Source organism: Mollisia scopiformis (assembly GCF_001500285.1).
Source record: "Mollisia scopiformis unplaced genomic scaffold LY89scaffold_43, whole genome shotgun sequence".
NCBI lineage: Eukaryota > Fungi > Ascomycota > Leotiomycetes > Helotiales > Mollisiaceae > Mollisia > Mollisia scopiformis.
In genome coordinates this window covers 22,257-49,274 of record NW_017263623.1, presented here as the reverse complement: position 1 = coordinate 49,274, position 27,018 = coordinate 22,257, and the positions used below count along the sequence as shown (strand labels likewise).

General features: G+C 47.1%; 13 protein-coding genes across 13 annotated transcripts; 5 read left to right on the top strand and 8 right to left on the bottom strand.

The window, feature by feature from the left end:
* Positions 1-110: 110 nt before the first annotated feature.
* Positions 111-2,728, bottom strand: LY89DRAFT_702933 (uncharacterized protein; the record flags this gene model as incomplete). The annotated part of the gene is made up of 7 exons (XM_018217280.1): positions 111-285; positions 361-437; positions 494-1,617; positions 1,776-1,993; positions 2,085-2,361; positions 2,398-2,501; positions 2,577-2,728. 7 exons carry the CDS (start codon positions 2,726-2,728, stop codon positions 111-113), a joined length of 2,127 nt encoding a protein of 708 aa, XP_018060807.1.
* Positions 2,729-3,656: 928 nt separating this feature from the next.
* LY89DRAFT_678722 (uncharacterized protein) lies at positions 3,657-4,728 on the bottom strand (the record flags this gene model as incomplete). Its single annotated transcript, XM_018213767.1, has 5 exons — positions 3,657-3,667; positions 3,781-3,808; positions 3,870-4,062; positions 4,232-4,268; positions 4,314-4,728. The coding sequence occupies 5 exons, from the start codon at positions 4,726-4,728 to the stop codon at positions 3,657-3,659; spliced, it is 684 nt and encodes a 227-aa protein (XP_018060806.1).
* Positions 4,729-4,979: 251 nt separating this feature from the next.
* On the bottom strand, positions 4,980-6,531 carry LY89DRAFT_702932 (NAD(P)-binding protein; the record flags this gene model as incomplete). Its single annotated transcript, XM_018217279.1, has 2 exons — positions 4,980-5,015; positions 5,929-6,531. The coding sequence occupies 2 exons, from the start codon at positions 6,529-6,531 to the stop codon at positions 4,980-4,982; spliced, it is 639 nt and encodes a 212-aa protein (XP_018060805.1).
* An 899-nt stretch (positions 6,532-7,430) lies between these two features.
* On the top strand, positions 7,431-9,632 carry LY89DRAFT_726501 (uncharacterized protein). The gene has a single exon (XM_018219058.1). The coding sequence runs from the start codon at positions 7,630-7,632 to the stop codon at positions 9,262-9,264; it is 1,635 nt and encodes a 544-aa protein (XP_018060804.1). The 5' UTR covers positions 7,431-7,629; the 3' UTR covers positions 9,265-9,632.
* A 1,802-nt stretch (positions 9,633-11,434) lies between these two features.
* LY89DRAFT_692431 (uncharacterized protein) lies at positions 11,435-12,620 on the bottom strand. Its single transcript, XM_018216538.1, has 2 exons — positions 12,182-12,620; positions 11,435-12,118 (listed from the first exon to the last, which is right to left on the bottom strand). The coding sequence occupies exons 1-2, from the start codon at positions 12,534-12,536 to the stop codon at positions 11,481-11,483; spliced, it is 993 nt and encodes a 330-aa protein (XP_018060803.1). The 5' UTR covers positions 12,537-12,620; the 3' UTR covers positions 11,435-11,480.
* Positions 12,621-12,829: 209 nt separating this feature from the next.
* On the top strand, positions 12,830-14,279 carry LY89DRAFT_743775 (uncharacterized protein; the record flags this gene model as incomplete). The annotated part of the gene is made up of 2 exons (XM_018220981.1): positions 12,830-13,232; positions 13,291-14,279. The coding sequence occupies 2 exons, from the start codon at positions 12,830-12,832 to the stop codon at positions 14,277-14,279; spliced, it is 1,392 nt and encodes a 463-aa protein (XP_018060802.1).
* Positions 14,280-14,354: 75 nt separating this feature from the next.
* On the bottom strand, positions 14,355-15,192 carry LY89DRAFT_409079 (uncharacterized protein). The gene is made up of 2 exons (XM_018207306.1): positions 14,720-15,192; positions 14,355-14,662 (listed from the first exon to the last, which is right to left on the bottom strand). The coding sequence occupies exons 1-2, from the start codon at positions 15,052-15,054 to the stop codon at positions 14,431-14,433; spliced, it is 567 nt and encodes a 188-aa protein (XP_018060801.1). The 5' UTR covers positions 15,055-15,192; the 3' UTR covers positions 14,355-14,430.
* Positions 15,193-15,299: 107 nt separating this feature from the next.
* On the top strand, positions 15,300-16,306 carry LY89DRAFT_409097 (uncharacterized protein). Its single transcript, XM_018207307.1, has 2 exons — positions 15,300-15,793; positions 15,856-16,306. The coding sequence occupies exons 1-2, from the start codon at positions 15,489-15,491 to the stop codon at positions 16,157-16,159; spliced, it is 609 nt and encodes a 202-aa protein (XP_018060800.1). The 5' UTR covers positions 15,300-15,488; the 3' UTR covers positions 16,160-16,306.
* Positions 16,044-17,753, top strand: LY89DRAFT_712564 (GroES-like protein). Its single transcript, XM_018217987.1, has 7 exons — positions 16,044-16,498; positions 16,556-16,690; positions 16,746-16,773; positions 16,829-16,888; positions 16,967-17,010; positions 17,064-17,440; positions 17,497-17,753. Exons 1-7 carry the CDS (start codon positions 16,372-16,374, stop codon positions 17,692-17,694), a joined length of 969 nt encoding a protein of 322 aa, XP_018060799.1. The 5' UTR covers positions 16,044-16,371; the 3' UTR covers positions 17,695-17,753.
* Positions 17,754-17,831: 78 nt separating this feature from the next.
* LY89DRAFT_632835 (uncharacterized protein) lies at positions 17,832-19,479 on the bottom strand. Its single transcript, XM_018211317.1, has 2 exons — positions 18,778-19,479; positions 17,832-18,703 (listed from the first exon to the last, which is right to left on the bottom strand). The coding sequence occupies exons 1-2, from the start codon at positions 19,415-19,417 to the stop codon at positions 17,853-17,855; spliced, it is 1,491 nt and encodes a 496-aa protein (XP_018060798.1). The 5' UTR covers positions 19,418-19,479; the 3' UTR covers positions 17,832-17,852.
* A 1,606-nt stretch (positions 19,480-21,085) lies between these two features.
* On the top strand, positions 21,086-22,221 carry LY89DRAFT_603204 (endo-1,5-alpha-L-arabinosidase; the record flags this gene model as incomplete). Its single annotated transcript, XM_018210290.1, has 3 exons — positions 21,086-21,385; positions 21,435-22,071; positions 22,130-22,221. The coding sequence occupies 3 exons, from the start codon at positions 21,086-21,088 to the stop codon at positions 22,219-22,221; spliced, it is 1,029 nt and encodes a 342-aa protein (XP_018060797.1).
* An 827-nt stretch (positions 22,222-23,048) lies between these two features.
* LY89DRAFT_743770 (uncharacterized protein) lies at positions 23,049-23,934 on the bottom strand (the record flags this gene model as incomplete). The annotated part of the gene is made up of 4 exons (XM_018220980.1): positions 23,049-23,092; positions 23,166-23,490; positions 23,709-23,771; positions 23,821-23,934. 4 exons carry the CDS (start codon positions 23,932-23,934, stop codon positions 23,049-23,051), a joined length of 546 nt encoding a protein of 181 aa, XP_018060796.1.
* Positions 23,935-24,716: 782 nt separating this feature from the next.
* On the bottom strand, positions 24,717-25,622 carry LY89DRAFT_743769 (alpha/beta-hydrolase; the record flags this gene model as incomplete). Its single annotated transcript, XM_018220979.1, has 2 exons — positions 24,717-25,436; positions 25,497-25,622. 2 exons carry the CDS (start codon positions 25,620-25,622, stop codon positions 24,717-24,719), a joined length of 846 nt encoding a protein of 281 aa, XP_018060795.1.
* Positions 25,623-27,018: the final 1,396 nt, after the last annotated feature.

Genomic DNA, 27,018 nt, shown 5'->3' with positions numbered 1-27,018 from the left:
AAGAACATGAACCCAAAATCTCTCGCAGTCTATGTTCCTGTTACATACGGCAAAGGAAACCTTGACAGCCCTGTCATAGTCTTTTACCTTGGTCTATCCTCTGCTATCGATCATAACGCATGAACACCAGACCGCGAGGTGAACGCGTCCAGGCCTTTCAACCCCTTTTCTAGGATGTCCAGCTTCTTCTGCAACTCGGCACGCTCGGCTACAGTACTAGCATCTTCAGAGCCAAGATTCTCCACTTGCTCGTCTGACAAATCCCATACAACATTTGGTGAGAACCTGGGAATTAGGTTAGTAAGTTACCGACATCGATTGAAATACCTGACGCCGAGCATTTGAATAGGGCGAACTTACACTTTTGGGAGATGCTGGACGAGACATGCCTCAACAGCATTCACACTGACATCGTCGATGAACTTCTTGAGTGCAACCTGGAAAATTCAGTCTGGCTCATCATCTGATAGGAAGCAGCTTGTGGGTTTCTTACCTTGTAATAAGCGGCAGCCACATCAGCGGCAAGCGAAACGGAATATTCCTTCACGTCCGGCCGGGTTCCGTTCTTAAGATTCGTGAGCAATTTGAACAGCGGTACAGTTTCCGAGTTTCTTGCGGTCGACGTAGTAACCCCACAGCCGGCTAAAGACAAAGCGTCAAAGGCTCTGTCATGCCTATCTCCTTGAATCTTCTGCACATTTTCGGTGAGGTAATAATTGTAGGTAATTGGATGAATGGATAGATGTGGCCGGAGCAATTCGTCTATTTTGTTCTTCAATGCTTTTCGAAGTTCATGTAATGAAGGCTGAATAATACCCTGCATTAGACGAAGTCTGGTGTTTTCATCACAGATTTCGGACAGCATCTTGTTGAAGGTCATCGCCGCAGCTTCGTGAACTTCCTCGGCCAAATTTTGAGTGATAGCTTCCCATGGTTTACACTGTCGGCTGAATAGGTCTCCAACCACCAGGGGATTGAAAGTTCCAGGCAACTCACGGCCCCTGCACTCGACCATGAGTTCTTCGACCACTTCCAAATATGAGCTTCTCATAATGTAATCAGAGGGTGAAGTGCGTATTGGCTCTTGGTCGTCCTCTACTATCTCTAGAGCATGGCCACGAATGCACATCTTTCCAGCATAGATAGTGAGAATTTTCTGCATATTTGCGCGAAGCCGCCTTTCGAACGCATCTTGCTGGCCAGGGAATGATGCAAAGAATGGATCGGCGTAGACTCCATCGATTGCTGCCTGAATCATGAAAGATAAGTTGCCACTGATCTTGTGGAGATAGCTGTGCTTTTCCATCTTGGAACTGCGTGATTTGCCAAGCTGCAGCAATTTAGTGCTGCAGTCTTTGATGCCTGATTGGACGTCGGACTTGACACCAGGGAGTCCATCGTTGATTTGTTTCCATAGCGTGCTACGCAAGCGCTCTCTCAGAGCTACGACACCAAGCTGTTCTGGTTGGAGTGCATTTCCCCAGCTGGATTCCGAGAAGAATTCCGCTTCTCTGGCTTCTCGTTGTTCAATGGTGTCATCCGCTGTCGAATCTCCCTTGTTGCGGAGGACATGCCATCCCAGTTTAAGCGGTACATTGCGATTCTGTGCCATGTCAACTAGAATTGAGGTCAGTATACCAGATTTCGTGCTACCGCCAACGAGCATGCACACAGGGCGAGACACAGAGATGAGACTGCCAGGACAGTTCATCCGAATATCCGCATGAGCAAGGAAAACGTAGAACGAGAAGAAAAGTTTGAACTTAGATACGTACCGTAGTATTTCTCGCTCTCTGAGCCTCTGCTGATCTTGTCCGGCTTAGTGATCAATCCAAGTGTTCTAGCTCCCAGAGCATCAATGTCTCGAGCAAACTTAGTGACTGGTTGATTTGGAAAAGGTTGGTCTGCCGAGACAACTGCCAGGATGATGCTTCGTTTTTGCTTCATGTAAGATACTACTAAATTCTGTACTAGAGCTGCATCGTCATCCGACCTGGAATAGCAGAGGTAAACTTCTCTACTCTCAAGGAACGACAATACCACACGTGAAGTATAGATAAAGCGCAATCAACTGATATGCTTACTGGTTCTTATCTGAAGCACCAAACAACCCGGGCAAATCGACGAGTGTCAAGTTGGGTGCCATTGGTGAGGTGCTTTCAATTCGCAACACATCGGTGCTAAAAACTTTGGCGTCGGGACCGGCCCCGGAGAGTCCCAGTTCAATCTTCGCCGCTTCGATGATCTTTCCGAAAGTTTTTTGATCCGTTGTTCGCTCGGAAAACTTCAGCAGTTTAGCCTTTTCCTGCTCACTCCTGCTGGCCGAAGGTTGAATGTGAACCTTGAACTCGGACTTTTTGCCTCGTCGGAGGATCTACTCTGTAGCAAAGCGGGTACAAAGTCCTTCAGCAGTTGGAAACGCAATGTCCGAGATTGCTTCAAGAGTGGAACTCTTTCCGGCCGATTGACTGCCACATACAATGATCTGAGGTAGGTCAACACTGGGGAATCGAATAGTTAGCATAGCACACCAGCGATCATTCGACACCAACACTTTGAGCACCTCGACAACATACTAATGATCAACTCCATTGGAACGTAGCAAATCGATGATGTCGAGAAGATCTCGGTGCTTGTCGGACTGAATGAGGCCAGACGTCTTTTGGGAGATCTGCTCCACGAGATTGAGTCCCTTGCTGGGAGGACCTTCCTTCGCTATTGAACCCATTTTGCTGCTGACACGTGTGTCTCCCTTCATTCAGCCAGTGGAAAGGAGATTTCGTTTAAGTAATTCGCTGAGGAAGACTCTCTGCAGAGGTATATGTAGCAGAGCTTGGACTTTGACTACAAAGGACCTGAACAGACTCTCAATTTGTGAACTTCAGTGATATGAGACTTCCCTTGTGCTCTGAGCCATCTTTGTAGCTTGAATAACACGTGTTGGTGTGCATGAAATTAATCAAACGATGGTAAGTGCGGCAGCGCATTGGCCACCGCGTCTGATGTCCGCCACGTTTGTGGACGCGACTACGCGACGGAAAGTGGTGGAAACTCATCGCTCAACAAAAGGTGATCTGCAGGAGACTTCTGCTTTTGATTCATCAAAAATTTCTTCTCTGCTACTACTCGAGTCAATTCCTTGTTGATGTTGTTTCTTCTCAACATAAATGCAATTGCCTTTGTGTGCCTTGAGCAAATAAATGAAATTCACAATGTTTACCCCCCTTCTCTTCTGCTGTGCTCAGACTATCTTCTATCTGCTTAATTTCTACTTTATTCACTAGAGCAGAGTAATACTGAGAAGAGGTTTCTTCACCTATGATGGTAGCACGTGACCTAACAGAGCCTTTGCTATACCTAGAATGCTCGAATGTCGGCATGGAAAATTTAAATCTTGTCAAAGCAAGACGAAAGATTGCAGAGATGCTACTCGAACTCAAGCTGAGGAAGTGGTTTTCAAAGAAAAGATCGCGCGCAGCGATTGAATAGGTCTCGCTTAAGAAAAGGGACAAGTACGGTGAAATTCGTGGCCGATTTTGCGATAGGGCCCAAATTCACATAATGTAGAGTATTGCGCATAACAAATTAAGTTTATACTTGATATTTTTTAATAAGAATGTAAAATAGTTCTTTAATAAGTCAAAACTTAAGTCTAATTAAAAACAAACTATATAGTGGTGTGTAATGTTGGAGTTAGTTTAAGATATTTTAATATTCTCGAGTATCAAAATCGGCTAGGAATTTCATAGATGGAGAGAGGTACATAACTGGCAAACTTACCAGGGATACGCTGTAGGCCGAGATCGCTCTATGTTTGGGGTGTATTGCGTGATCAGATCAAAGAGAAGAAAATGTTGGCTGTGACCTACCATCTCCGGCGTCCAGTTCCATCTTTGACTGGCAGGTTGGGCAAGTCCGAGAGCATTGCTCGAGATCATTTGGCCAAGTTGAGTTGGCCCGTATCCATAGCGCTCGATAAATTCTTGAGAACACCAAGTGAGATCAATCTGGATGTGCTTTTGTGAGTCAAAGAGATGGCATGGGATGTTGGGGTACGGATCACTTCACAAATTCATACTTAGATAGGTCAAAGTTCACAGGCCTTTGTCTCGGGCTCAAAGTTTTGAAGGGGGACACATTGATCAAATGATTGTATTTTGTTTGTTCTATTTCGTCTCTGAACCCATGGAACCAGTCCAGAGAAAGCCGCAACATGTGGATTACTTATTACTTTCGGTCGAGGAGTAGGATGGTAACTTTGTTTAACACTATTGAGTACAAGTCAGCAAGAAAGTAGAGGATCATTTAATTACCGTCTTGAGGTCCCAGCGCTTCAGCGATACCTGCAATCTTCTTGATTATCTCATCGACATCTGGTGTATTCCTGATCACCAGGATCACGAGGGCGATGACGAGGCAGCTTATCCCGGCAGCAAGAATTGCACAGAACGAATTTTTGAGGATCAGACTGATGCTGAGACACGTGTCCATGTTACACTTTCTTCTTTCGGTGCTGCTTTCTCTATTGTTGGACAAGCAGCAGAAGGTCAAGAGCTTGGAAACTGAACGGGATGTCTTAGGCATTTGACGCTGGCTTTCGAGGTCGTGAGAAGGTGTGTTTGACGTTCGCGAATGCTTACTCGATTGACTCTCAAGTTCAATACTATCGAAATCTTGCAAGACGTCGCCGAAGTCGTCGGGGTCTCGCAAAGGGCTGAACATAGTCATAGTAGTTATACGGCGAGGGTTGCGAGGGAGAGGTTGAGAGACAATAAGCTGCGAAGGCTCAACAGCTATCCCCACTCCGGAAGTTTGAGAATTCTGGATGTGTTCCATACTGGACGGCTTGATTTTCGACTTATATAGTGGTTATTGAAACGATTTCGGTCCAGGAGTAGTAAGTTGATGATGTGCTATAGAACCAGAAACGGCGCACAGCACAAGACACCAGGTTCAAATGAAAGTTCTCTCGGTACTGTTCAAGATGGATGTCTCAAGTTACAATGCCATTGTGACTCGAGTATCGAGTCAATCCTTTGTATTGAGAACAGAGGAGCAATTTCTATGTTTAGTGACACCATTTCTATTCATGAAGAGCTTCGTACCGGACAAAGAGGGAACAAAAAAGGTCTTTTCATAAGCGAGGAAACTCTCAATCGAATCTCTTTGTGAGTGCCCAAGCTTTTCGACAACGGTAACGTTGGCGGATGGGTTTTCCACAACAAGTAACCGAGGTATCGGGATATGTATGACGGACATCGACAGCTTGGAGCAGACTGCGCACTTCTGATTCGACCTTTCGAGCTGAATTTCGTTTTATGAACGCATGATGGGAGCAATGGTCGACAATAGAAGCTGAGCAAAGGCGGGATCATTCGTAGTTATTTCTTGCGAACAAGGACGCTGGGACGTTGTGTTGGACTGTCAACTTCTGAGGATGTCTTCCACATTGGAATTCGAAGCGAACGGACTTGGACGCCATGATGGAGGTTGAAGAGTGCTGGGCGCTCAAACCGCTGCCGGTGATGAGAAATCGACTTAGTAGAACGATGAGAGCAAGGTAGACGGCTTCTAAAGATGGGAGACGAATTGTTTTGACCTTTGACCTTTGGTAAATAGGAGCAAAACGCAAACCTAAACTCTTGAAACGCGAAGTCATGTGATTCATTAGTGTGACGCTAATCCTTTGAAAGGATTATCCTTTCCTACAACCTCCCTTCGTGTACTTTCATCCACTTGCTGCTTGATATTACCTCTCTGCATATATTCAATTCTATATGTCTTTCAATTGTTAACCATCTCAATCATCTTCAACGAATCCTCCCAGAGCCGCATCGCTGCCTTTTCATCATACGCATACGGAGCATACCCAGAAGCGTACGCGGGATTCCCAGCACCCTCTGCATCAAAAGCTTTACCCTCGCTGACGTCCTCGAGGTATCTCCCACCTCTACCCTCCCACTCCTTCCCGACAGCAGCCCACACAGTCGTTGCAGCGCCTTGTTCGGGAGATTTCCAAATATGTAGAGCTTCCGGGTTCTCGATAAACTGCTTGCCCTCTGGTACCTTCTCGACATGTCGCACGAGAGGTGTACGAATGAAGCCAGGATGTATAGGGAGCCCGTGGATACCATCTCTGCCATATCGTCGCTCGATCTCAGTAGCGAGGTATATATCAGCGGTCTTGGCTTGGCTATACGCAGTCCCCGCATTGTAAGGCTCCTTCTTGAAGTTGTAATCGGAGAATCGAACTCCGCCGCCTCTATGGGCACAACTAGACAGCGTCACCACACGCGAAGCAAAACTCGGAGAACTCGAACTTTTCAGAGCATTTCTCAGGAGCTGGAACAACAAGAAATGTCCCAGATAGTTAACACCGAATTGGGTCTCGAATCCGTCCTTCGTCATGCCTTCGGGGCAAGCCATAACGCCAGCGGTGCAAGTGAGCACATTGAGGGTTGAGGACCTTGATAGGAAATTGGCAGCACCGGTCTTGATGGATTCAAATGAATCCAGCTCCATCTCGATCATTTCGACGGGCGATGACCCTGGCTTGCTCAGGGATTTGGCAACTTCTGTGCCTTTGTTGAGCTGCCGTCCTGCGATGAAGACCTTTGCTCCGGTGGCAACCGTTGTCGGAATCTGTCAGTCGGTTTCAAATGATAGATATGAAGACATACAGTGCTCGAGCAGTCTCATAACCAAGACCACTGGTAGCTCCAGTAATCAAGATTGTTTTATCAGCAAGTCCTCCCACCAGGTTCTCATCTCGGATGATATCTAAAGCTGTGGGCCGAGTATCGCCTGGTCCTGCAGGCTTTCGGTGGACTTCTTCGTATGGCATGGTGAAAGAAATTTTTCTTAAAGATTGGAGATTAGAGATTGAAGATTGAAGATTGAAGATTGAATGGGTTTCGAGATCATTCACACGAGCAAGTGCATCTTATATACCAATGGACAAATGTTGTGAAGCTCTATGGGGTCAATGTAAAGCTGCTGTGCCATGGAACGACAATATCATTAGTCGCTAGGAGTCATTATTCACATAACTCCGAAGGGGAGCAGCTACCACATGAGGTATAAATATGATAGTCTCATCCCGCTAGCCATAGGGCATTTCCATAACGAGAGCATAACTATAGCCTGTGGAGTCTGGTACATCGCAAGCGCACGAGGAGACCTGATGCACTAAACCATCAGCATTGTCGTCATTTTCCCGTATTTCAGGTTTTAAGTGGATTTGAGGCAGGCTGGAAGATAGTATCGTGAGCTATGCTTCAACTCCTCCTCGAAAGTCTCCGCGAATCGGTGCGGAGTCAAACTTAGAGCTTAATTTAGCGTCTGAGGCAGCTACCACTTCAAGCCTAGTGCCGACCCAACACCATCCCCACGTCAAACATCCTCTGCGCCTCTTTCTTGGACAAGTAACTCTGCAACAGACATGCAAGAATTTCCCGCCTTTGCGCTTCATAGAGCAATGACACCATGAGTCGCCTATAGTAGCCTCCGCGTACTGCATATTGCCACATCTTTGTGCGTCGGCGTTAAGATTAGCCTCACAAAGTGCTCGGATGACATTACAACCACCCAACACGGGTACTGTTCCGCAGAGCCTGAGTCTTGATCGCCATGCCGACCCAATATCTATGGGTTGTGAAGAACTCCAGGTCGAAGCGTCTGTCGCGGAGCTCCAGATCTGAAGAGTCGCAGATACGTCACCATGTCCAACGACAACGCTTGATAGCCATTCAAGAGAGAAGGAAGACTTCTACAGATGAACAGCTGCAAAGACAATCCCACGAGGAGATTCCAGGTCGATTTTCGCTTAATCTGTGTTACCCAGACCTAACAGGTAGTGAGAAACGGGGTCTGAACCACTTCATCAATCGAACAGCGCGTGAATGGTCAGGTTGGCAAGATAGTGTTTTCTGGAATAGCCTGGCACTCCAGACCTGCCATCAGGAGCGCTCGATTGCTCATGGACTGATTGCTATTGGAGCATGGCACGAATATTGCGGATTACCATCCCAGAACGCCAACCGGGCCTACCTTTGTCAGTTCGCCTTGGCACAATCCGTTAAAGCGTTCGCACAAGGACGCATTTCGAACCATTCAACATTGTTGATCACACTAATATCCTGCATCATCTTGTCGACTTTGCAAAATTTTCGAGACTACCAAGCATATCGTCTACTGCGCTCGGCAAATGCCATGCTCAAAAGGCTTGATGATCCGGATGCCGCCTATGACGCCGAACTTGAGGGCATGAATCGCGATCTGGTTGAGAGGGAGGTCCGTCCACTTATCAATCGAATGGAAGCTCGACGTTGCGTTATGTGCGACCAGCCGGCAGCTCTAATGTACTCGATCCAACAATCTCAACCTCAAATTCAGTCAGTTTGTCAGCTGCCTGTCGTTCCTCAAGCTTTCACCACTCTACGCTCTGCTCGCGACAGCCTCGAATCTATCTTAAATTGGGGCCATGACCACGTTCCGGACTTCTCTTGTCGCGCCAATAGCAAGGAAATCTTCGGTGCTATTCTTCGTGATCGGATTGGCCAATGGCAAGCTGCTCTTGATCACTGCCAGGATCCTGGAACGTCCCATATCCTCCTTCAGATCGCCTCGCTGAACAGACTCATCCTTCTTTGCACTGTCGAGTCTCGGTCGGAGACTGATTTTGACGTCTATAATCCGGTCTTCCAAAGAATCGTGGATCTTGTGACCTGTCTGCCCCGGCCCAGCTATGCACACACATATGTCTCATTTGGTATCGACTGCGGCCTCATCGACATTGTTGCATTAGTTGGAAGTCGTTGCCATGATCCAGTCATTCGACGGACGGCACTAACATGGCTCCTCAATACCGAACGATTCGAGGGCGACCGTCTCAGTTCCGATAGCGGCTATATCATTCGTGCTTGGATGACACTTGAGGAAGGAGATGGTCCGATCTCTTCCGCTGCGGATATTCCAGAATGTGTCCGTCGCAGGCTGGTACTTGGAGAGCGCTATCACGCTCAAAGGCGGTTGAAGCTGACATTTGCGCGGAGTCCATACGAGTCTTCCACAGGAACGAACACAGACGTTATCTGGCTGGAGGACACCAACCCTGCCAACCTCAAAGCAATAGCCAATACTCATGGAGAGGAGATGCCAGATGTAATCTTTAGTCCATGCCATGCCGCATTTCTGGACGACGAGAAAGGCACGTACCATCATATCCATACGACAAAATTCTACTTTCCCATTTCGAAAGCTTGACATTCGGAATGCGAGGTAGTATTGAGAGCTTATTAATAGATCCCTTCTCCCTGTCTAGCATAGTCTGGAGATATCGACTTCAATCACATTGCATCACCTTTTGGATTTGGCTGCAAAGGAATGTGCTGGATGCGCTGGATGCGCTGATAGCGTTCAATCCAACTGATGCACTGGGCACATACCGGATTCCAGTCTTTCGATCACCCTGATACCGACTGTCATTTTCAACCATGGCACATCTATGCAACACGTTTATGTAATACGAATTGGTGGCAGTGGTTTCGAAAAAACCTCAACAGGGGCCGTGTCGGCCGTGAATAAATTACTTTTTGTAATGTACACAACGTATGCATCGACGACTACGTCTGAGATTCTTGTACGGTGCAAAGCTCGCTAAGAACACCCTCGGCCATAGTAGTCCTGTGTTTACTGGCAGTAAGAAAAACCCAGTTCGATGCTTCGACTAATCCGCTTATCAAGCTTGTTTTGTCGAAGCATTCTCGATTTCTTCAACGTCCTATTTATCTTCTACTTTGCTCCACCAGAACAGAATAAGTCAGCAAGGCTCCTTGTCGGTGGTTGCGTTGTCACAGATGATGTTACTCAATAAGCTTCGGATCTGAAAGTTCATCAATTCGAGGAACTAAGGATACATGTAAAGTCAGGCTTACATATCCACCAAGAAAGGGCGTTTCCACTCTCACACCTCTCCCTTTTTCATTCCCCCTCCCTTTAACCCCCTGGTGGTTTCAAATAGTAGTAAGACAAGTAAAGTCAGGCTCGCACGTCTTAAAAAACAATCTTTCTCTCGCCCCTTTCCGCCCTCTCAATATGAGCACCATCCTTCCCATGTGCATCAATCCAATCCACCATCGCCCCTCTCACAAATTTCGGGGAAGTCTGCTCGCTAGAGCCCATCCTCATCCAAATCTTGCAAACCGCAAGGGCTGAAGATAGGTGGTCTTGGGCGACCGGCGTACCTGACCTCAGGTGGCATTTCATAAGCTCGGCCATTTTGAAGCAAACCATTGCCAGCTGCACTCGCACCGTAAGCACCACGATACAGCTCCACTTGTGGAACAGCTCGTCTTGGGCGAATTGGGCTGCCCCAGGCACCGTTAGCTTGTTGCATGTATGCATTGGGAGCCGCACCCCAGCCGCCGAAAGGTCCTTGCCACATGTTGGTTTTGGTAGTGTTGGTTGTTTGGTGTTTTTGAAGGTGTTTGAAGTTCTTGGAGTTTGGATTGTCTGTAAGCTCTTGAGATGAAGTTGTTTGTTGATGAAGGAAGAAGAAAAAGTTTGGAGAGGGAGAAGTGGGCCTTCTTTTATAGACTTTGGACTCGGCCTTTCTTGGTTCAAGTTGTTCTTAATCAAGATCAGGGGAGAGATTACGTTTCGAGTACATCATCAGAATCGTCACATTTCCTTCAAACCCGTGTCTGATTATTGTTTATCATCTACTGGAAAAGACGTCATCTAGCACCAAGTATGGTCTACGGCGAAAGTTCGAGTCTGAATGAATTTCATCAGCTTGATGTCAACAGTGTGGTATTCAGAGCTCATATTCCCGCATTGGACCACGACATCAACGTTATTGCATGTTATACACAAACTTACGATAATATCCTGAAAGTCTGAGGACCACAGAAATTGCACCGCGTTTACCCCTATCGAGACAGAGGGGGGTTTCACACTAGGTGAGCCGATGATACATTTACCAAGGCTGACGCATCTTACGAGATTGATGCCACAGGTTCGCCTTGTAACAACTATAAGAATTCAAGTTACTATGATTACAGTTTATCTAAAGTGAAATTTGAGCGAGTCGGTGCAATCGTCTATCAAGTATCGCCTTGCTCTTGGACTGTCACCTGTATCTTCATGTACTGAGACTTAGCAGAGGCCCACAACATTTCTTGCACTTACTGGGATCGATGACGTGTTCTTAGTTGGTCTCTGAAGTTCGAACTTTGAATGTTTTGGCGAGCAGTGCAGAGCCTCACGGTTTCTGAGGTATGAGGTGGTAATTCGGAATGTACGAATGCATGATGCAAACTTTGAAGCTTTTGACGTAGTTCTGTGCAGAGACTTGAACATTCAAATAGAACCTGTATCTCACCTGAACTCGATTTGCTACAGCCGTCGGGAATCTTGGCACAGGGCTAGATAAGTAGCTCTTCTATGGGAGATGTGTTCGAATCACAATGATCTCGAACCTAGAGATCTCCTGCATTAAGTTTTGCAATACGTTGAAACTCTCCTTTAGTATGTCCCCAAACCTCCTCCACCATTCCCTTCTCCCTCAATCCAGCTAACAGCTCTACCACCTCACTCGACGCACTCTCACACGTTTGTCCCACCGAATAAATACCAGTACCAATCTTCCCCGTCGTCCCCGCCGCCACTTCGATACCGTCGCTCAGCCTCACTGCCGTGCTCTCCCCTTCTCTAGGTGGAAATCTGGCACTCGTAGTCAAGTAAAAATGTCTTTCGCCACATTCCTCGATCGGCACACTGAGCGACGTGTCAAAAGGAGGAGCATCCATATCGCGATATAGCCCCGTGTACACAGTTCCGGGATAATTATGGATAAAACTGACAGTAGGGGCTGTCTTTGCTACAGCCTCGATACCGAAAGTTACCAAAGTGATGAGGTGGCCGCGGAGTTCAGGCACCGGGACACGCAAGGCAGGAAAGTCGGTGACATCGAGAGGACCTTCCAATCCGCCGCCTCCTACGTTCACGACGCGGCGGAGCGTAGGGGCATTTTGGAGGAGTGGGAGGAGGTTGGTGATGAAGCGGATGCGGGAGTAATAGTTCAATGCGGCCAAGAGATGGACATGCTCAGATGTTTCTATCACAATTAGCAGCGCTCTGGAGATTACTGAAGCACTGTGAATTGGATGTGATGTCATACTACTACGATCCATACTCATGACACCTTGGCTCATGAACAGAAGATTCAAGACTTTCTCCTTCGCCTTGATCTCCTCGCACACTTCATCCACAACACGGATCAAGCTCACATCCGCTTTTACGAAGATGAACTCGCCGCCCGGATTGAGCGTCTTGCACTCGGCTACAATGCGCTCGGCAGCATCTTGAGAGCGGCCAACGAAGTATGCACGAGGTTGATTCGTGTACTGCGCGAATCTTTTCAATGTGACCTCGCCAATTCCACTCGTGCCTCCTACGAAGAGGGCCACGAGCCGCTTAGGGAAAATGGAGGAAATGAGGGCGTTGGAAGCCTGGACTTGAGAAAGGGAAACCATGATTGCTGGTTGAATGATATTCTCGGCGACATCTTCATTTTCAATTTTAAGAAGGGGAGGATTGTATATGAAAGCAAATCTTTGTGAGATTTAGATCCGTGATGGTCTTGCAGTGCAAGGTCAAGCATGCAGGTGCGGTGGTGCTGCCCCACTTCAAAACGCCGATCGTACATGATTCGCGCAGAAGAACACCGACTGTGCATTAGCTTTGCTTACACATGTTCTCATTGAGCCTCTTCATCGTCCTCTTCTCTTCTCAAACCGGCCTCGATATCATAACTCTTCTGTTAAGAATGAATATCTTCACGGACCCACCTGCAGCTTCGGCATCGGGATCAGGAACTTCTTCCGAGACACCCAGAGCTGAATCCAGTCTCAAAACTCCGAGGAAGAGTCGTTCGGCTTGTAACCGCTGTCACGCGCAGAAGCTCAAGTGTGTCAGGGGAGTAGGACGTGACAGCAGTTGCGAACGATGTCTCAGGCTGAAAACGTCATGTCGATTTAGTCCTCGTGCAGCTCGATCCTCGTTGAAGCTTCCCGAGCATCTAGATGCAGAGAGTACCTTGGAGAGTCCTCTTCCCGTACCTGCATCTATGCTTATGCCGGACCCACGTCTGGATGCATCCATTGATGGTGTAAATGAGTTCGACTGGCTTTCCGCTCCGGATGCGAGCACGAATCAAGATGCAGCAGGTGGTCAGTTGTCCCGTATACTGCGAATCTGTATCACCCAATGATTAACTTGTTACTATAGTTGAACCAGCAAATATATGCAATCCTATGTTAGATTATGGCAATGAGGGAGGTTCATGCTGGGCAACATCTTTCGAAATGGAGGGCGGCGTCAACCGTCCACTAGCTATTGAAGACTCTGCCAATTCGGATCTTCTACCTGACTATGACATCGCTGCAACCCTGGACAGATTGAATTCGTGTGTAACGCTAGAGCAATGCACGCGAATCGACGACCCCTTGGCCCCCACTCCTCCATCTATGGTGCAGCTGTTAGCCAACCTCGACGTTGCGCTTTATGAATGTAGCCTTAGACTTCCATCTCCCTTAAAACCAGGAATCAATTCTGTAGGAGTTGGTATGGGAAAATCAAAGATGTTTGCACTGGAAGAGCTTTTTCGCCTGACCACCGACTTTCTCGCCGTTTTGACAAGTCTTGCTCATGAGGGAGACGAGCTCAACGTATCGACTTCATCAACAACTCAAACAGAATCAAATGCAGACTCGATGCTTCCATTCTTCGCCTATAGCCAACGTTTCTCAAAGATAACTAACTCTGCTGGAATGGAAGAATCCACCAGACACTTATCATCCCTGGATGAACCAATGATATTCATGCTTATGTCTTGTCATTCCCGCCTCACAGAAATCTACGCATCTCTTTTCCAGATGATGCGAGCCTGTATCGAGCATTCAATTACCCCTCGGAGGGATAAAGACTGGGCCGTTATCCTCCCGCAATTACAAGTAGGATCTATTGCCTCGCCACCAGTGCAAGTTGATATCGATAACCCGGTAACACCAGCGACCTCATCGATGTATATGCTGATGATCACGATGCTTTCGTCACAGGTTTGGCATCAACTTGCAAACAAAATGAGAGTGAGCGACGGCATTTTTGCGACACTGCGCTCCGGGTCTGTATTGACTGAAGCAGTGTGGTACAAGATAATGGATAAGAACGACCGCATGTTGCAGACTATCGACGAGACCAGACATCTCTTGCAGTAACATTGTGTTGTTGTACTCCATTGGCAATAAATCAACCATTCTTCAAGGTCTCAATCACTGGAGTTTTTACACAAAGATCAACCAAGGAGCAGGGTCAAAAATTGACAGGCAATGACGACCACGCACATAGATGCCATTCCACATTGCTAGGCTAGTACCACAGCTTCTTGTTCGGAGTAATGCCATGCTTCTCGCAATGCTCCAGGTACATCCTCCAGAAGCTGAAGCCATCCATGATCTCGCGCAGCGAATCATCATCATTGAAAAACTCAATCGAACCAAACACCATGAAGACGACCTCGGAGCCTGCCCCCATGTACAATGTGTGAATCGTGCCCGGATTCTCGACAATATAGTCACCAGCCTTGGCCGTCCAATCATATCTGGCATAGCATTAATATTCATCTTTTGCTTCCAAGTCAAGCAGCAGTATCACTCACTCTTGATAGCCCCATGGCCCCGAGACAGTATAGGCCTGAACCTCTCCTCGATGGCGATGCTTGCCAAGGTCTGCATGAGGCTCCGTCTTCAAGACAATGACATATTTTCCGCTTTTGGCCTCGAAACGCAGCGGCTTCCTATAAATGCTACCGACCCAGTGGTACCATAGCGTATCCTTCTCGGCATCCAAATAGCTGTCTGGAGCTCCGTACTCGTCTGCGAGCTTCAATTCGATCTTCTCGTTCTCCTTTACTTGTTCGGTTACGCCACCCTTCCCGTTCAGCGGCAACACGGAATCAGAATGAACGGTATTTTCGAGGGAAGTAGGAGCCATTATGAACAGTCAGACTTGTATGACTTCTAAGCAAAGTTTTATCTATAGGCGTGTTCAATTTCAATCGTAGGGCTGTTGATGGTGCTGGTGGATGTCGAAGGGCTTTCAATTGAGAAGGAACCCTGACAAGTCGTATTCAGAGAATATATATACAGCAATGCCGCATACTTAGCACCGCAGCCGCTCTTGTAAGAGCCCAAACTCTTGTGTTCCCGTAACGTTCTCGAACTGAGGGGCATTCAGCTACCAATAATGAACGAGAGAATAAGCACTGCGCTCATTCCAAGATATCCTGTTCCAGATGAGCGAGGAACACCAGGTGGCCAAAAGCAGGGTAAAAAGGTTCATCGTTCCAATCCAAAGTGAGATTCTCGTGCGCCTTGTAGATAAGCGGAGGGCTGCAGCATACGAGGCGGGCCGCCACAGGCACTGAAATGAGCGGTCGCATGGTCTCACCACAGTGCTACGGCAACTATGGAGAGAACTTGTATAGTACAATTTACACTTTCTCAGAAGTGCGGGGTAGGGATCGCCAAAGACCTCTTCCAAAAAAAAAACCCCCCCCTTACCTCCATAGACCCCAGGAACAAAAAACAAACTCCCGCGGGAGAACCAAACTACCGGTTAAGGTTTTTGGATTTTTCGAAAAACAAACTCCCACTGGAGAACCAGAACCCATTACAGGTTTTTGGATTTTTATCAGTGTGTCGTATGTCTGCGGGCCGCTGTTTTTGTATTTGTTAGTGTTTTGAAGGCTTGTGTTTTTTATAAGAAGTGGATGGATTTAACTTACGCGTTTAGGCTGCGAGTTGCGATGGCCGGTTTTGGTGTATTTAGGGTTATTAAAGAGGATGGGCGCGCGGGACAAGGCTGGGTGGTTTGTAAGAAGGGAATGACGAAGCCATCGCAGCCTTCCAACTTGGAAGATCTTTTGGGTTCTTTCGAGTCACGTGGAAGCCCCTTCTCTCGCTCTCCACACATCAGAGGGTTATTCCCGACCATTGCATACCTAGGTAAGATTGGTCGCTTGCTTCTTGACAAAGGTTGCCTGCTACATTTGTGTTGGAGTCCGGTGCAGTGGTGCAATCCACCTTTTGGCTCTTAGTCAACCCTATTTGGCAAAGTCTGCCAAGTTGCCACTATGAGATCACCTCTCAACTCTCCGGCGAAAACTCTCCGGCAACAACTCCACACGACCCGACGCACTCCTCATAAACCTTTGAAATAGGAACAACTACCTCACGAGTTGCCTTGATCTCTTCATCAATCACTTCCTATTATCTCGTTTAGAAGTTTGTAGCTGGAATTTATCTCAACATGTCCACTCGCCCAGCTATCGTGCAGCGCAACAACGCGCTTGTGAGAGAATCCCTTCCAATGCCAAAACTTGAAGAGAGGCAAGTCCTAGTGAAAGTTTTCAATTCGTCTTTGAATCCTACTGATGGTGCGTGTTGCCATTCCTCTTACATACTGTGGAACAGATAGCTGAATGTTGCCGCAGTTCAATCTTTTGATGGAGACGCTTTTGGAGATGGGGCGGTCTTGGGATGTGATTTCGCTGGAGTTGTGGAAGAAGTTGGTCCTTCCGTCACGCAATTGAAGGTTGGAGATAAGATCGCAGCCTTGATTTGGGGAGGTAAGCGACCATGTATTCCAGTCTTCGAGCTTCCTAGTCTAACCTTAGGCTATAGGCGAAATTGAAGGACTTGGTGCGTACTCGTATGTGAACCGCTCCATCCCATCTTGACTTTTTTTGCTTACAGTAGGAATCAAGTACGTATTGCGTAGCAGATGAACGCATCGCCTTCAAGATTCCTTCCGGGCTAGATTATGCGTCGGCTTCTACAGTACCATTGGCTGCAAACACTGCTTAGCTTGCTCTCTTTTCCAAGGACTGTCTCAATATCCCCAGAACAGCCAATTCTGGAACATCCCTCTTGGTCTGGGGCGGTAGTTGTATGCTCTTAGCCGTACAATTTCTTGCTTATAATTGCTCATTGGATACACAGCAACTGTTGGTGCTTACACCATCCAAATAGCAGCAATGCACGGCTTCAACATCGTCACAACTTGCAGCACCCGTAACTTCGACGTTGTAAAGAAGCATGGAGCGAAGCATGTATTCGACTACAATGATCCAGATGTGGTAGCAAAGATCGCGGAAGCTGCCCCAGATCTTGCATACGCCTTCGACTGTATTGGAAATTCAATTTCCTCGGTCATGTCAGCAAGAGCCATGGGCGATAAGAAGGGTGGCGTGATTTGCACAGTGCGTCCTGGGAAAGCGTTCACTGAGGACGTTCCGTCCAACGTTACGGTCACGGATGTGCTGGTTTTTACGGCCTTTTTGAAACCTCATACTTATAAGAAAATTTATCACTGGCCGGTAAGTTACAATCACATGCTCTATGTAAGCTTGGGAAGATGCTGAAAATTATATAGACTCATCAAGAGGATCACGAGCTATCTCGGGAAATGTATTCCAAGATTAGAGGTTGGATTCAGGAAGGCAAACTGACTCCTCAGAAGCCACGAGATATGGGAACGTTGAGTGTTGAGACTCTTCAACGTGGTATGGATTTGAACCGCAAAGGAGAGGTGTCAAATGAGAAACTTTGCTTCCAAGTGAGCAGCATGTAAATAGCCTGCCAGCAATAACCTGGCTTTAATTACTTCACGATAGAAAGCAAAGGCCTGTGGTCAAAACTTATTTACATTGAAAGACCGACACTTCTACGTTCTTGTACTGTAAAAGATATATACTTTACTGACAATTTACACCTCTGCAAAAAGACCAACTAGAAGAATGCAATGGTCCGGATCTCAATACTCTCACGCATAGGCGCATCTGGCAGCGAAGTCGGATCCTCAAAAGCAGTATGCCCAACAAACCTCGCACGACCATCAGTCTCAGACTCATACGTCTTCAACACAATAGCCTGATCTGGCGTCATCTTCGGAAAGTACCACCACTTATGCTGAGCCGAGTAGCGCATGACATAATTCTCGCCATTCCGGTCCCGGTATCTGAGATGAAGCTTGAAAAAGTCGTCCTGCGGTGCAGATGTCACGTCACACATTGCCAATGGGCGCTCTTCGACAACGCGATTGATGGGTTTCCAGACGTTGAAGAAGGCGACTCGACGGGATAGCAGGTCTTCGGCTTCGTCTTTGAGGAGTTGGCGGACTCGTACTGGGCCTGATTCGGAGGTGTAATCGCAGTGTACTAACATGACAGGGGCGCGCTGTGAGGTGTTCGTTTCTTGGGTGAGCTTCTTGGCTTCGTTGGTTTTGGAGCGGATTGTGTGGTCAAACACAAGCACGCGTTTAGCTCCAGTGGACTTCCTCAAAAATTCGACGACCTCGGGGTAGAATGAACCGCGCACGCTCTCATCGTTTTGCCACTTGTCGTATCTGGTCTTGAAATCGTGGACAGAAAATCCATGCGTATCCGTCGAGAAAGATTTCACTCGGTGCCAGCCATCGGTAACAGCCACTTGATGGGGATCGTCGCCGGGCTCGTGAATGTCCTTGGCGGCATCACACTCGTAAAAGTACAATTCCGTGAGTTTCTCGACGTTTTTGGTGTATTTGAAAGTGGCGTGGACTTGAGAATTCGCTTCATGTGAACCATTGGTGGTGGCACGGTCTGCTCAAAGAGAAGAAATCATCAATTTAGCTATCTCAATGACTTTACAACAAAACCATATCAGGCAGCCGAACCTGGTAATAATGCTTTATCAACCGCGCCTTGAGTCTTCTGCCAACATGGGAGCTTCTCAATACCATCCACCAGCCAGCGTTTGAGGTTCGGGTATTTGTCGAGTGGGAGACGCTGTGCTGCATGTAGGTGCATGGGAGAAGCGACAGCCAAATCGGCGATGGTGACTTCATCACCAGTCAACCATTTCGTCTTGGCAAGCTGAGCATCAAGAATGCTGGCGAGTTGGTTCCAACGAGGTGCTTGTTCTTCGATGATAGACTCGTCGGGGTCGGTCTTAAGGAGAGGCTTGACGACATATTCGACGAGATAGACATAGCAGCTTTGAAACCAGACGGAACCCTCCCACAGTAGCCAGCGATTGACATCAGCGCGCTTCTTCAGATTTTTCGGGTAATGGCGATCATCTGCTCCAAGGTCTGCTGCGTACTGCAGTATGGCGTTCGATTCCGTGATGGTGCAGTGGTCGTCGGTTGCACATGGGACTGTGCAATGAGGGTTCAGCTTCTTGTAGTCCTCACTCTTGTGTGCACCAGCAAAGTAGTCCACGTAATTGAAGTGGTATTGAGTTCCTAACAAGTCGAGCCCGGCCAACACCTTTCGGCTATTGACGGTGCAGGGATCGAGGTAAACTTCAAGCATTGTTATTTGGGACTGAAGACAATTGTACAGATAAATTCAAGGATGAGAAACAGAAGATGCGGGGCTGGGAGTTCTACATATAGCTGAGAAAGTGAGTGTTCATTCAACAACCCCGCATTCGGCACTCGACACGGTGTAACGGAAGGAGACAGAAGTTCTGAGCTAAAGAAGCCGAATCTAACTATCATTTTTGACCGCGGCTGCATCTTGGCCCGCTTGGTACGATCTTCCTAACCCCATTGCTCGCTTAGACCAAGGCTTGTCATTTATGAAACCTGATCGATCAGAAACGTAACAGATCACCAGGGAAATGTTGAACGATCATTTGAGTTTTTCTTTAGGGCAGTAATTCACCTCAAACATCTGGTTTACACGGAGCGGGATTAGAAGTTCACTGAGATCTCTCGTACTCCGACTAGCTCAATGCAGAAATGCGGGGTATCAATCTCAAAAACTGATCCGCGCGTGCGGCTGAGGTGCAGTAGTCCTCCTCAATAGCTTTGGAACGGGTAGCTTTTGAGCCAACAGCTGACTCCACTGCTTTAACGTAGTCAGAAATAGTCAACCAAATTTGAGCATATGATACCGGTGGTTTGATAGAATTACGTGCCGTGCTCCGTACTTGCCACGTGGACCTATATCTCTTCTAGTATCTTGGGGTTGATCCTCAAATCGCTGCAAATTCCATGGATTTGACTCGAACTATACTCAAGAATTTTTCTTTCTGTCTTATTCAAGCATAAAATCTCAGGGCAAGCAGTGCTGCCGACTCGTCACGTGAATTTATCTTGAACTTACCGAGCCCCTGAGTTTCGCGAGACGGATTGATTTGTGGCGACTTCGAACTCCGAAGAAGACTCCTGGGGACGAGATACTCGCGTACAATGATGCCTTTCTTCACCTAGTAGCTTTCCTCGACACTAAGCTAGAAGATGGCAAGCCCACAGCTGTTGTTAGCTTGAGTGTCGTGTAATAAGAAGAGTGCTGAGAGTGTTTCCGCTTTCCGCGAATTGAACACATGTATAATGGTACACTATCAATCTTTCAACTTCCAATCGCAATATCTCATCATAAATCACGCTCAACGGTTCTATTGTAACGGCCCGAGGCTGTGTTATTATGGCGGAAGGATCAAGTTTCCGAGATCCACATACCCACTGTGCTTATTTCCGGGAGCATTCAACCTCAACATCACCAATGGAGCTGGCCTGTCATCTTTTAAGGTGATCTTAAGCCCTATAGCACGGCTAGCTCGAGCCGGTCGATCGTGAAACAACTCCACACTTGCTGCTGACATTGAAAATCATAACCATAAACAAATTTAACGAATGAAGTCATCTCCGCGTTCCCTGTCAGATCCTCATCGCACGGTGACAGCACGCACCATTTTCCCCTGTAACCCCACATGTAACAACGTTTATTTTTACGTTTATTTTAGGCGCGTGCCTGTGAAAGGCTGATGGTAATGGCTAGGTACCGTAACCTTCAGGGTTCGCATGTTCAGATCCCGGCAGGATGACAGCAGACCGATTAACCTCCACAAAAGGATCACTACCCTGCATAGCAAAGGAAGACTGGAGGATTGGAGAGAGTGAGCTGATCTGCAAGTACATAAGAAAGAGCCCTCGGTTTGTTCCAGGCGTTTTCTTTCCCCCCGGCTTATTCATGATGCATTCTTTCGATGTTTTATTTTCCACGCTGGCGGCTTTGGCTGCAAGTGTCGGCGCGACACCTTTGAACTCTCGTCAAGCAGCTTCATGGCCCGATCCCGAAGCTTGTACGGGCAATTGTACCTATGTCCACGATCCTAGCGTCATCAGAAGATCGGACGGAACATGGTTTCGGTTCTCAACTTTAGGTAATATCGCGATTGCAACGGCTCCATCTCTTACCGGACCATGGACTTATGAGGGAGCAATGTTGCCAGATGGAAGCTCCATCGATGTCATTGCGGGCCAGGGACTCTGGGTACATAATTCCGTTCTTCTCGCGTTAAACGGATACTAACCAGTGCAAGGCCCCTGATGTAAGCCTCCTAGACGGCACTTACTATGCATACTATGCAGTGTCCTCCAGCGGAATTCAAACGTCAGACATCGGGGTCGCAACCTCCTCTTCAGCAGATGTCGGTACCTGGACCGACCATGGCAGCATAGGAATCCCCAAGTCATCAGCGTATAACCTCATCGACCCAAATTTCTTCCAACAATGCGATACCTGCCAGAACTACTTTTCCTTCGGGTCTGCATGGCAGATGATCTATCAAACGGAGCTGAATACGGACTGGACATCTTGGTCTGGCGAGACACCTAGCCAGTTGGCGTACAATGGAAGCGGAAGCACGTTTGAAGAAGGCAGTTTCCAGTTCTGGTGGCCGGTCGATGGTACGGACTATTATTACTTGTTTTTCTCGAGTGGAGCTTGCTGCAACACGCCACCGAATCTTGCGCCGGCGGGAGATGAGTACAAGATCATGGTGTGCCGATCTACCTCACCAACGGGCCCGTTCACGGATGAGGCGGGGAATAACTGCCAGACTGGGAATGGGGGGACTCTTGTTCTTGGGAGCCATGGTAGTAATGTATACGCACCGGGTGGTCAAGGTGTAATCGTTGACCCGGATTCTGGTCTGATCGCATTGTATTATCACTATGGTAAGTCATTACTGTGAAGTATTCTCTGACGAAAGGTGCACGGTCTAACGTGGTGTAGTGAATCCGACAATTGGCTACAATTTCGATCAATTCCTCTTTGGGTTCAATTACCTCGACTTCTCGTCTGGGTGGCCAGTCGTTACCTCCTGAGTATTCGGAAATGAGTCACTGTACATATGGATCTTAACTTTAAAGATCATGCCTACTCCATGGTAAAACTGAGCCAATCGAAAGCGGAGCTTGTATTGCACCTGAATACGGTTCTTGTAACACTACAATGACCTGACCCAGCTTGAACATATAAGAATAGAGCATTCAGAAACTCCTTTACTTGCTTGCGGACTTTGATGTCCAAATTATTGATCAGTATTAAGCCTTGTTTAGTGTTGGTTCGGGATTGCCGTACCTTCCTCATTTCTCATTTCTCATCTCAGGCCCGTCAGTCGTGCATATCGAACTTTTCCTCCAAGTAATACTGCCTTCAACTCATAGTAACCTATCTTTTTACGGCATATGAGGACACTCAAGGCCACTAAAACATACTTAATAACGTCTAGGGTATCTGGTTAATCGCCTTGCTCACAGGAACATCAAAGAGTACTAGCTTTCTATGCTCTGTGACTGGAAACTACTGCCATATAAAGTATGACTTATCGTTACTGGAGCAAACGCTAGCGTGACACTTCCACTGTGTGTTTTCCGGAAGCGCAGGACAATCCGACCCGTCGCATAAATTCACCTGTTGCTCTTAGCCGGTAGACGATGAACAATAAGCGACGTGCAGGTAGGTAACAAGCTGGATAAGCCATCATGATTATACATTAGACAGGGAACTCCTGAGGACTTTGAACTATTCCAATACATAAACATTGAAACAAAATGTGCCATAAAATCCAAAGACTCCTGAACGCCAACCAGCAAACCCAATTGACTAACGACGCGCCGTGCCAGATAGGAAAAGCTATGCACCCATACTTTTACAAGACTTCCGCAGCTGTGATACCCTTTCGATCATACTGCGCTATGATTCACTAAGCCATCGTGTTAGCCTGGAATCTTGAAAATAGAATGAAATCTGCACACAGAAGAAATACTAGGTATGACCGCGAATGCGATCCAATTTATACACGCCAGCCCAGTAGCAGCTTTCAATCCTTTGATCGCACTTTTGAGGTTTGATGCCGAGACGTAAGTAACGAGTTGTTGCTCCCCGCTGTCTCCTGGGACAGCGAAAGTTTGATCGCCGTCCATACATTCCCAGACCAGGAGGGAGAAGGTAGAGAGCCAGAAAATCAAGGTGATGATTTCGAGGACACCAGTAAAGTTTGTCAGTATTGGATGGGGGACCCGCGAGAAGGTTACAAACCGATGGCACCAATTAAAGTTGGATTTGGGAAACCAACGAGATCTAATGAAGATCTATTGAAGTCGTTAACAGAGTGTGCGAGAGATTAAGAAGGATAGTTTCATGCCGTGATAAAGAACAGCAGAGTCTATATGAAGCTAATGAAGCTCAATCCTGATCCCGTATTAGAACATATGAATTCTATTTATGAGCAGAGTACAGACCAAATGTGTGAAACTAAAACGCTAATATCAGAATGACTCGCCTCCTCTTTATGGGACATTCAACTTACAAAATCGCCTTGGAAAACCGATGCGCCAACTCCTGTCAGGAAAAGTATATTAAGTCCCAAAGTCTGAGGGAAGATTAGCAATTAGAGGTATGAGTATCGGGAATTTGCGCACAAGCTGGACGGTCCGAAGAATAGCGACCAAGATGGTCAGTTTTAGAGCGCGTGAACGAGCATCTGCCATGGTTTCTGGGACTAGACCACTCTCCTGATCATTAACTACCCTCATTTCGACTGATATATTGACATGTATTTCGTTCCAGAATGGTTGAACAATATTTTAATGATATGTTCATGAATTGATAGTGCTTTCCTAACATCAAAAGGTCGGAGTCGCACAGCTGATGGCAAATCTTGGCATATTCATCATTTTTCATTCCTCCATCACTCACCAAAAGCAGTTAATAGGAATCAAGATCGATTTACGCTGCTGCACAATTTTCAATGCCATGATCCTCCCATTCTCAGATTCTCTTCGACTGCCGTAGATTGTGCTTAGGAGCTTAGGTTTGAAGTAACCACCGAAACGATTTTCTGGATGACGCGCACAGTAGTGGTTTGGAAATCCTCGAGAAGAATATTTCGATGCTGTGATAGGAGCGCCTGTACGTGTATCCTTATTCAAAAATTGCGCAGGAAAAGTCTGTGCGATGCTACCGTACCTGTGCATTGCGGGGAAACCGGCTAGCGGCTAGCGTGTTCCACGATCATGTTCGAGATTAGGGAGTAGGTTTCCAGATGTCAGATCGGATGGATAATGAGACGAACTATAGCCAGTCGGCCTACAGAGTCGCGGAGATCAAACTTAATCAGTTTTCAGGTAAAAGAGTTGCATGAATTCACGACCGTCGAGGCCTAGAAGTAATGTACATACATTTCAATGTTCACAGCCGAACTACATGTTTATATACGTGGCATTCCTCCGTAAGCAATGTACCTAGAAAGAGACTCCATCCATCAAGGTACAAGAGCTCTTGATAGCCCGAGGTCCGGCTCTCAGTGAACTGGTACCTAAGATGTGATTCCGAAAAAATTCAAAATCAAAGGCTCGTTTACAGGAGCAAAGTGTCCAACACCCGTCACAAACATCCCCTGAAGCTTTGTGCCATCACCATAGATCTCCTGTGTGTAGGCTGCGGATGGCACGCCCGTAATGTTCTTAGTCGCAGTGACACCGAGTACGGTTGACCACTGCTTCAGTGCCTCGATAGCACACTGGGGTCTGACCAGAGTGTCTGCCAGGCCATGCACGATCATCATACGTGTTCGACGTCCTGTATAGCCTGGATAGGAATTGTGGACGAAGGCTGCCCATTCTTCGGGTGTGTGCTTGAGACCTTGAGCGCAAGTCTGATTAGAGGACAGAGGAGTTGCGCTTGGAGCGCCCGCAAAGCAGGCATGAGCAACTCCTGAGAAAGCTGCACCAGCTTCGAAAACGTCTGGGTAAGAGCCGGCCATCACATTGGTCATCATTGCGCCGGAAGAGGCACCCATTGCGTAAACTCTGGCTGGATTGGCGTTATACTTGGTGAGTGTGTAGTTGACCATGTTAACAATGCCAACTGCATCTCCGCCTTGCCCATGGGTCAGACTCCCAGCACTATTCACATCCCAGTAATTGTTCATGTTTGGTGTTCCTGGGTAGATGAGGATGAAGCCGTTTGTATCTGCATAAGAAGGGAGCTTGGTGCCGCTGTACCACTCGGTTGCGCTTCCACCACATGGGTGCATCTACTTGTTGTCAGCACTGGAAGTATAATTTCATGGGCAGGGCAGATTTAGGATACTCACTACCACAATTACAACTGGCTTTGTGGCAAGCTTGTCCGGAACGTAGATGTACATGTAGATTTTGGTAGGATTAGCACCGAAGTCCTTGACTTGGACCAGTGACGCCGCGAAACTCAGAGCCGTCATGGCCGCAAGCAGGAGGATGGATGAATTAAGAGAGAGCATGATGTTTAACAATCAGCACTTGATGAGATGGAATGGAAGATGATGTCTTGTCTTTCATTCGGGTCAACATGATGATGTTTTATACCTTTCAGTGGCCGTGCCAACGCGGGGTGAGTTTCTGATGCTATCCAGAGATGATGAGCAAACTTTCAAGAAAACAAACCTCCATAATGTCACCCGCTCAAGGCAATTACATTCGGCATTCGAAAGAATATCGACGGTCTCGGTATCATTGGGGCGCTTAGAAAAACTCCGTTTTGGACCACGGCGAGAAGACTAAGTCGGGTCACGGCTCCCGGCTAAATCAACGACACTTTGGGAGAATTTGTCTTTGACGTTGCGACACCGAGCATCCGAGATGGACAATGAGATTTTCCGGCCCGGCAGCTGAGGTCGGCATCGCGATAATGCTCCTAGGGTTAGCTGGATGTTTGGTATCTTCAACTTCTTCGGCGTCAAGCAATAACGTCCCGCCGAAAAGGCAAAAGGGATGACGTTTGAATGAAATGGCCAAAGTGCTGGAAAGCAATGACTGGTAAGTGCTCAGGCTCAATGAGGATAAAAGGCTTTCCTGCAACGTCTTTCCGTGGCCAGCTTGAAGTCGCAGCGAGGAAAAGATTGATTTGAATCTTGTCGTTTGAATTTGGTGGGTTACGTGATGTGGGCAGGAGATGCAGTCAAAATATATAGGTATGCTAGGAAGAAGACCTTTGGATATTGTTACCGGCCTTAGTTAGCACATTTGATACCTTTAGTATCTTTAGTACTTTCAATACTTTTGATAACTTTAAGTGTTTTAGGTGTGGTCACTTATAATTTCAAATAACGAGGGGCTTTACTAGTCAAGCGTCCCAAAATTTATGTTCACTTTTGATCAAAGTTATTTCACAGTGTTGTATATCGACCCAGCGGCCTACATAGACAAGTGACTCCCGTGGTTATACAATCAGAAATATGATTGTTGTAATGAGTTTTCTTTTTGATAAAGCCTCACAACTAATCCGCAATAGACGACGGACAGCATACGGAGTGCGCTCTATCTAACACAGATGCTAACGTTTTCTTTCAATAATTTGAATTCGTCAAAGAAATTAAGACCATTCCACTCAAGGACCAAATCACCTCCAACCCCGCTCTCAATACACTGATGTTTCATCCCGTAAATTGTGTTCAAATAGATGACCGACAACTCCCCAGAACCGATAGCATATAACCATCCTGAGTGGCAGAAGGGGAAGTTCTTCAGAGAATTAAATTTGGTTCTGGGCCAAGCGATTGGGAATTTGCTTGTCGTTGTAGAACATGGTTAAGTTTATGTCTTACAGAGGTACGTTTATTTGACGAAAGCCTTCATCTT